The sequence below is a fragment of the Nanorana parkeri genome, unplaced genomic scaffold (assembly GCF_000935625.1).
Source record: "Nanorana parkeri isolate BGI_ZX_2015 unplaced genomic scaffold, ASM93562v1 scaffold303, whole genome shotgun sequence".
Classification (NCBI taxonomy): Eukaryota; Metazoa; Chordata; class Amphibia; order Anura; family Dicroglossidae; genus Nanorana; species Nanorana parkeri.
Window position 1 is genome coordinate 470,027 of NW_017306571.1, and position 9,384 is coordinate 479,410.

The following is a 9,384-nucleotide window of genomic DNA, read 5'->3' on the forward strand; positions in this document are numbered from 1 at the left end:
TATATACTGTATTTCTCTAAAGAGAAAAACAATATGGTCTACCAAAGTCTAATAGCTGACTGTTATATATTTTAGGTCTCACAGGTATGCAGCACCATAGATGCATTCTGACTTATTATGGTGCATCTTGCATTTCAAATTGCATTAAGCTGGATACATTTTTTGTTCCAATTGTGAAAAACAGAGAAGCTTTTTTTATTATAACTATGATGCAGGTACTCCGAGGTGGAAACAAATACATACATACAGTTTATATATTTGTGTAGATGTATAATTTTTATAAATCCCAGGAACAAAGAAAAGCTCCTGCAATAAGCAGACAGGCAGTCACATGCAGGCTTCAAGGTGACCCAGCTAGTGATTCATGGAGGAAGGTAGACTGGGTTTAGGTGTAGTGATATGGCAGTATAACAGTAAATACATCAAAATTTTAGTTGAAGCATTTAACCATGCCTTTACAAAATTAGCACAGCTTGAAAGAGGAGAATCAGAAAATTATTCTTGACACTCAGCCCCTCGCAGGCATAACTGCGCCCGTCCTTCTGTCACAGAAAATATACCTACGGTTTAAATATAGCAGAGCTTTTACACTGGTAAATGCTAGAATGATGGAGTACATTCACACACACTAATGAACAATCATTTGGACAAGTAATGTGTCAGCTGATTGCTGAGTACCTATGGAGCTGTGATCTGAATGGCAAAAAATGTTTATACACTCTCATTCCACTAAAAGCAACTCATGAACTTGGCACCAATACAGAAGAGACAGAAGGCACATTGGTATGAATATTTATGGTGGCGGGAAAATGAGACATGATTACTAAAGTCATTAGTAGCAAGTACTGAAAAGACATTGAAGAGTTTATAGGCAGTAATTATTGTGCTCTGTATATGGCAGTTCTCAAGTGCATTTAAAGAACTGGACTGCATCATTCTTCTGGCTGCATATGACTAGCTAATTCATGAGTATTGTACTTAAATTGAACGTGCATGCAGCAAATGAGAAATTTATTTTCACTGCCTGAGTCAACGGGGTTGATATACTAAAAGGCGTAGTGAATGTTCATTTAACAGTAAAGTGAAGCTGTGTTCTCTTCAATAATCTCATCATGCGCTAGACAAAATTCCTTTTTGTTTTATTTATATATTTTTTTATAATTCTATTATGCGATTGGATATTCTAAGTGAATAATGCTTTACTTTAGTAAGTCAACCCCAATTTGTTGCCCTAAGAAAGCACAATAATCTACATAATTCATCATAAAATGTATGTTGTGAGGCACTAGTAGGCAGGGAACGGTGTCTATTCGTCACCTAGGTTTCTAACCTAGATGTGTTGAGGGGCTTCAGGGTTTGTAAGCAAACAGACTATTTTCTCAGAATCTTAATAGGTTTTGTTCTGGGTCCTGGAGCTTGAAGGCTTTGTCGAGCACTAGAGATACACTTTAATATTTTGCAGTCCATGACGACAGCAACCCACTAGACCAACTTTGTGACAGTGCCTACGACTGCCTTCTTACATCCTGTTACCTAGTCTCTCATTGCTTACACTGCACAGCATGATGAGCGGCCTAATTTGGAGATTCTGGTGTGACCTTTCTTTTCTTTTAAAAAGCTGCAAACTACACTTCATTAGAATGCTATGAAAGTAAAAGAATAAACACCAACCACGAAGCTCGGCAATAGAGATATATTGGAAATGCATGGGGATTGCTCTCACATGTGCTAGTGTGCCAGGGGAAGACCCCTCTTCTTTCATTCATTTATGTGTGAAGCTGGTGGAACTCACAGAGGGTTATATACGTAGTACATGCAGTATTCCCAGTTCGGAAAAGTGCTCTATATGAAATCCTGTCTAAAATTGTTTAAAAGGTTAGTTATAGGCTGATAACTAGAACCAGGACTAGTACTGATTCTCAGACCATGCCTAATAATTTGTTGTTGGTGGAATCAGGATAACATGTATTCAAGTATCATTTTGTTGGATAGGACCACCATACCTATAATAGCTCAACTGAGGCTTTGGTTACCAACAGGACACCCTGGGACAGGAAAAAAGCAAATAGTAAAAACTAATTTAGCCAGTTTGATGTCTCTTTTCACTTCTAACCCACACTAGAAAATAACAGCAAAGCATATGGTTGGTTCTGTGCAACACAACCTTGTTTTAATATTTCTTTTTTCATAATTTATCCTTAGTAATAGTCATGTCTGCCATCCTTCACTTTGCAATCACTTGAATGAAATGGGCCAGGCTTGAAGGATCATCCTGTTAGTTTTTGTTATAGGGTTATCATTTTATTTTGATTTTTTTATTGTTTTATCATTTTATGTCTTATAAACGACAGTGAATTTGGAAAGAAAGGCACTTTATTTAAGTTATATCTAAACCCAAAAATGAAAATTTTATATATTGCAGCTTACCAAGCCTTAAATGTGGTGGCTGTATTTGTTTTGTTTTTTAGACTTTATCCCTGTATTTTCACCTGGTGATCTGGACAGTAATTACCCTTTTGTCTTAGGAGGGCTCCACTTTAGGAAGGAGCAACAGCAGCATTGGACAGCATTGGACAGCAGCATTGTCACACTTTGAAGAGGGTAGTGTTAGAGGAACTAGAAAATTTAGATGGACTTTATTAACAAATTGAAGCCAAACTCCAGCTAACACATTTTAGGCAGACCATTGTAAGCACCACTGTCGGTGTTAAATTGCCTGTCGCAACCCTCTATCTGCAACTTTTGTTAGTCAGCTACAAATTGCTAGGAGGTAAAGTTTTTTGGCAGAAGAGACATGTAGTCTCTTCTGCCAAAAAACATCTTCCTATCTCCCCTAGGTGTTTTTATTTTCTGTATACACTGTATAATGCATGCCAATCTTTAAGATGCTGTTAATTGACCTGATGCCAGGGAGGATGTAACTACTGTGTGAATACGCAGGAGTTCCATCATTAGTGGCCACCCAATGACTAAAGAGGATGCCTTCCAACCCATAAGTGCTGGTGACGGAGAAAGTGTCAGTGAGGAACAGAGCGGGAGGCCAAAGATGCATTGCACAGCACTGGAGAAGGTTACACTCTTAAGATAACCTTGCCATAATGTGCAAGTATGCTGTGCAGACAGTGGTTTACTACTGATTTAAAGAAGGCTGAAAAATAACAGACTTACTAGCCAGATCACTAGGTGAAAATAAAGGTGAAAAAAACCTAAAAAACTAAATTAATGCAGCCATTATTTAAGAATCGGTAAGTTGAAATATATTACATTTATGATTTTGGGTTTAACAAGGGTTTAAACGTTGGCACTTCAAATTGGTTGTAACAGGCTGAATACTTGATAATAACTAGTGTTTTTATCTGAAAATACAGTATGTCAAGAAGTAGTAGGAATACATGTGAGTATTGGCATATATTGTTTTTAGCTGACTTTTCTATATATGTGCTGTATGCTTTTTTATAATATGTTGCATGTATATGCTGCATATAATAAAGTGGAATGGCTTATATTGATGGGCAAATGCATCTTGCTTTTAGGTGAATTCAATTTTTGAGATCATTCAGAGATCCTTGAGAGGTACATTTCGCCTCCTTCTGCCCTACATTTGACTCCCTTCTAAGCTGCATCAACCTGCTTCAAGCTGAAGCATTGACTCTTATGTGAAGAGAAGCAGTTGTGAACAAAAGCACAGTGACACAGGTTCTCTTATGTGATTACTTCTTCATTAGACCGTAATGTCTTCCTGCAGTGTTAATCTATAGCAATTCCCTGGAAGTTTTACTATACAGTATTTTTATGTACAAAACCACTTAAAGGACAGTGTTCCGGTATTATTTTCCATTCTTTTGCAGCCACTACTAATATTGCAACAGTTCACCATTGTCTATGAAAATGCTATGAAACCTTCTTACCATAGTAGAATGCACATTCGAATTCACAGCTACAGGAGGCTTGAGACCTGACACCTACTCCATTTTTTAGCATCAGTTCAACTATTTCCAGGTCTTGCTTTAGCATTGCCATATGAAGAGTTATTTTACCTGCAAGGTAGGAAGAAATGTTAGCCAATTCTTGGTAATAAATGTTACTAATTTTGTGTAAGATACTAAACGGAGCAAAATACCATTTTTGTTGTTACTAATTAGTAATGTTTTTACTATGCAAAGGAAGCCCGTGTTGAGAGAAAAATAGACCTCTATCTGAAAAGTTCAGTACTTTCTGGGTCACTGACTTGAAACAAGCATGCTACAAGCAAAAGGGAAAACCTTGAAAATATAACAAGCCATTACATCAGGCAAACAGCCAGGCAAAGAACATTTTGTGAAAGAGGCCAGAAATGATAACCTGCATGGTTGTATCATAACAGGTTTCCTTAAAAGTGACCACACATGGGAAAACTGCCTCCTAGATCACCTCTATGCTAATTAGAAAGAGTTAATGATAATTAATTGAGAAATAGATAATCCGCGCTTCTGGAAAAGAGACTAAAGTTGAAATAATAATCGGGTAGTCAGGTCCAGTTCCGGGTCGTGGCAGGCAGCAGGAATCGTAGTCGAAGGGTCAATCAAAAGTGTCGGTAGCCGGGAAGTCAGATCAAACAACAGGTTCACAGGAGGGAGCTGGGTGTTCACCATGAGGTAGAATAACCAAGAACGCTCAGTTAGAGGGGCTGAGAGGTTCCAGGATGTGAATATGTTTGCAGGGAAGAAACTGGCTTTTCACTTTCTTATAAGTTTTCTGGACTATTTTGGATGGAATCTCTAGTCCTGGGTCCAGGTGTTGCCATGGACGAGTCTAGGAGGATCAGGTGGCTGAAAGCAGCCTTATTAAGAGTCTGGACCAGAGCTCAGCGGGGTTGTGGGTGTGCAGGAGGCACATGGCCACAGGCAGACCCAGGTGTGTGCTCGAAGCACATGTGGAACAACCAAGGGAGGATGGGAGAGTTCGAGAGGGCCAGTGGTCCAAGGGACCTGTTGGACACACTGCTGAGGGAGAGTCAGTGACCCACGAGGGGTGAGCAGTGTGAGTATCACATAGATGTGTGCTAAGAGGCTTGGAGCTGAGGAAAGCTACTGAGCGATACTGAGGACTGTATTTGTGGAGAAATACAGTTAAAGTCACATTAAGGGCAAAAGTCACCCCCACACTGCTAATGTAGGGACTTACCTTAAATAATGCCTCTTGATCTGATCATCTTCTTCTTTCCTGTAGTTTTTAGCTGTCCCTCCAGCGCTGGTGCGGGTCCTCCTCTTCTCTGATGTCGCACAAAGTCTGTGCGGGTGCATGCTGCTCCATAGACTTACCTTGTGTCTCTCCTCCTCGTCTCCCGGCCAAAGATCTGAACTATGCATGCCCACCCCAAGATCCTTTGCGGCCGCCCAAGAAATTTTCAGATGTTCAGATGGGAGCTTGCGGTGGATACATCAGGCAAACAGCCAGGCAAAGAACATTTTGTGAAAGAGGCCAGAAATGATAACCTGCATGGTTGTATCATAACAGGTTTCCTTAAAAGTGACCACACATGGGAAAACTGCCTCCTAGATCACCTCTATGCTAATTAGAAAGAGGTAATGATAATTAATTGCCCATTCCTTTCCTGGGTAAGTATTAACCCTTTTTTTGTTGTTTTGCATATATCTACTGCTTGCTAGAATAGGGGCGAACGGGAGCGAGTGAGCTGCCGGAGCTTCGGTTTAGCCCATCCAGACCTAGGATCGGCTGAGTCGAACTCCGTCTGCACTTCGGCTCAGCCGTACAAGGCTGAAGTGAATAACCCCCTTTGTTTTGTTATATGTTCCTGATGAAGCACCACAATAGCTTTCAAGATGACGGCCTTTCCAGGTGGTCTTGTTTGGGAGAATTGCTGATTTGAGGAGTGGCTGTTTCACCTGACGCTTGAATCTGGAACATTTCTAAAAACTTTCATGCCCAACAAGAAGTACATTATCCAGATATTAGATTTGTTAGAATTTTTACATTGATCAAGGCTTTCTTAAAGGTTCATAAGCACAGTATTAAAAAAATCTGTAAATATATCTCTATATACATGGATTTGCTTATTTTATGCAATCCTACTTGATATAGAACAGGGACACCCATGTACTCCCATATAGGGCGAACAGGCTGCTGCGTGTAATCATACGCAGCACCTGTCCTTCCCGGGAGGGGCCCGATATGGCTGTGCACGCAGCACGGATCTGTACGGCCCGGCTGTTACTTGTGTGAATGAGGGCTTAGTTAAAACTAAATGCTGTCCCACGACCCTCTATCCTGCCTTTTACTTCCATTTGCCAAAACAGGTTCTTATTTACTGAGAATGGGGCTAGGGGGGCAGAGTTGGGTAGGTAGGTGAGGAGTGATAGAGGCAAAAAAAAAGAAGCATGCAGAGGTATTTGGCCTGTATGTTAACTTGTACAGGGGCCAGAGGTTTAAACTGAAATCCATACCTTTGCAATAGTTCAGCAGCATCGGTTCATTGATTAATGATGGGACACAATCTAATATGACCTTCAAGACTTCCATCTGACCATTTAATATAGCAGTGTGAAGGATTGTTTCTCCAAGACTACCTACATAAGATAAGAGGATTAAACATACATAGTGATCACACTAATGCAATATATTTCAGTCACATGGTACGCAAAAGTATAGCATATAGTCCTGGCATAATGAAGCTTTAGTATTACATAAGTATTTCATATGCATATTGAAATTGAACAACTTTTAAACAAATGTTTTACATTGCAATATTTGTTTTTAGCATTAATGTGGAAGTCAACCGAAGTATTTTTTGGTGTGAGACAAAGATGAAAGATAAGGTAAAGCAGGGCTATAAGCATAAAATATCTTATATTGAAATAGGAGTACTTAAGAGGAAAATCATGGGATACCAAGTGAGTGTAATACACATACCTCATCAACTATATAAAGTAGACCTCTCATAAACCTGGTCAATTCAAACTTAGCATGTAATGAAAAAAAAAAAAATACATAGGCAGATATTATGAAGTTATGATCATATTTGAGGTTATATTTGAACCTCAACCATTCCAGTAAACTTGAGCTTGGCCCTGTATTTTTGCCTCCTAACCATACTTATTGGTTAGTAAAGCCATCCATGAGATCAAATGGCCACTAGACAAGCTCAGAAGGCAGAAAGGGAGTGGGACAAGCTCTATTTTTACAGAAAGAGTTGAGATTTGCATATCATTTCAGCTGTTATGTCTCTGAGTTTACTAATTGTTTTGACATGTGGTTTATACTGAACCCAACCAGTGGCAATGTATCGGATCGCATGCTCAGTTTGAATCTTCCAAGTTTGTGACAGGTTTACTTTATTGTGTGTTTACTATTAGACCATAGCAGTGAACATACAGCAATCTAGACCAGCACTAACACAGTTTTATTACTTCACTTTCCTTTATATTAGTATACTGTATACCTGACTCAGCTCTGCGCATTTATAACTACCTTGTTGGGACAATGAGGTACCTTTTTAGGGATTAGCAAATCTGCCTGGGTTTCATCCACCAAATATTTGGCTAATTCTGTTTAAAAACTCGGCAAACCTAAATTTAGCAGGGAATTTACTAGAGACAAAGTGTGCAGTTACTTAATTCATTACTACATGAATTAGGATGCTGCAGATGATAAAATAGTGTAAAATTGGCCAGCAACAGGACAATTTTAATTTGGCCAGCAACAGGACAATTATCATTTTTAATTAATGATAGACTGAATAGTAGTAGAGACAAAGTATAGGTAGGTGTTTTACTACAAGAATTAAGAGACCACAGAAGATAAAGCAGTGTAAAATTGGCCTGCAGAATGACAATTGTGAGTAAGTCTATAGGGGTGAATTCAGGTTAATAAATTCTGGCTTTTCTTTAGGGCTAATAGGCAAACATGCAAAATGCATGGGGGTAGCAGGGCACTGGCATGGGGGCCATGTATCAATGAAAATAAAAGTTAAAACAATTTATGGCAAAGTGAGAGTCTTTTTAAGTGGCTTTGGGGGCAACATTGAAAACACTCATATACTTTAAATAATACTCCTGGGGAATGCCTTGAAGCTGTATGTGGTGTTGGGTGTGGTTATGGAACAGTATACTTTTATACAGTCTCAGCTGTCCTGCTGCTGTCCAATTTCTATAAAACTCTCATTTTAAGTTAAGAGACAGCAGATGACACAGAAGTGTAAAATTGGCCAACAGCAGGACATAATTACTGGGGGAAAATTGGTTGAATGTGCTAGAGACAAAGAGTAGAGGAAGTGGTTTACTATAAAAATGAATACACTGCAGATTATACAACAGTGTTAAATTGGCCATCATTAGACAATTTTAAGGAAAAAAAGCTAGGCCCAAATTTACCACAGACTAAGAGCGCGGAAATGGGGTCTTACTACCAGAATTAAGATAACAAAGTGGATACAACAGTGTAAAATTGTCCAACAGCAGGACATTTTTAGTCATGAATAATAGGCCTAATTGTTGTATGCCTACCTTATATGGGGAAAGTGGGATGTGGTGAAAGTGAGTAATATAATTTAGAGGGGATTTAGGTGCACACTGTTCTTTCAAATGATGCAGCCATGCGGTGCAAGCAAAAGGCAACTCTAAGAATAGATGGTCAATGTGCTGAATATGTGTTGTAGTGCCCCTTATATTGCTGGCCAGTAGGAGGTAAAAATGTCCACCAACTGTGGTCAGCAGAAGTAAAAAATGGCCAGCATTTGTGGTCAGCCAAAGGAGAAAAAGCCCATGGTTTCTGGTCAGTAAAAGGTAAAATGCCCAGCGTAGATGGCCTAGGGGAGGAAAAATGGCTGGCATCTGGGGAATGATGAACGTCAGTGGTCAGTGAGAGAAAAAATGTTCAGGGAGGGGAAAAAGGAGCATTGGAGCTCAATGAGGGAGGGGGATTGGTGCTCTGTGAGGGTCACTGTTACACTGTTGGGGGAGAGGAGGAGCACTAATACTCCATGGGGAAGTAGTGAGGCTCTGCTGGGAAAGAGGAGATGCCTTGTACTCTGAGTGGGAGAGGAGAGTAAGGTACTGTCAGTTGGGGACACGCTTCTGACACAAAGTTCAGTTCACACTTTGTATCCCACTGTCTCACTTTGCCAAAGCTATAATGCTCCTCTTGGGCAGGAGATCATTCCTCCCAACAGACCAGCAAAGAAGCTGAAGCCAGTTGATGGAATGAGGATCCCAGCACCTGGCTAGCAGGGGACTTAATCTGGCACAGTATAATGCTGGGATTGTGTTAAAATCCTGGGTCAGCTGCTTAGAACCCAGGACTGAGAGCCTTGTAGCAAAAAATAAATAAATACACAAATAAAAGCAGTGTAACCCCAAAAAGCCCTATCTACATACAATAAAACCCAAA

At 39.8% G+C, this 9,384-nt stretch overlaps 1 protein-coding gene across 1 annotated transcript in view; it reads right to left on the bottom strand.

Moving 5' to 3' along the window:
- The window catches only part of LOC108788055 (transient receptor potential cation channel subfamily V member 5-like), a 51,288-nt gene that overhangs the window by 28,625 nt on the left and 13,279 nt on the right, over window positions 1-9,384 (bottom strand). The window contains exons 4-5 of the mRNA XM_018557785.1: window positions 6,444-6,566; window positions 3,909-4,037 (exon numbers count right to left, since the gene is read on the bottom strand). Of these exons, the coding sequence (XP_018413287.1) occupies window positions 3,909-4,037; window positions 6,444-6,566 (252 nt within the window). The remainder of the gene's footprint in view (window positions 1-3,908; window positions 4,038-6,443; window positions 6,567-9,384) is intronic.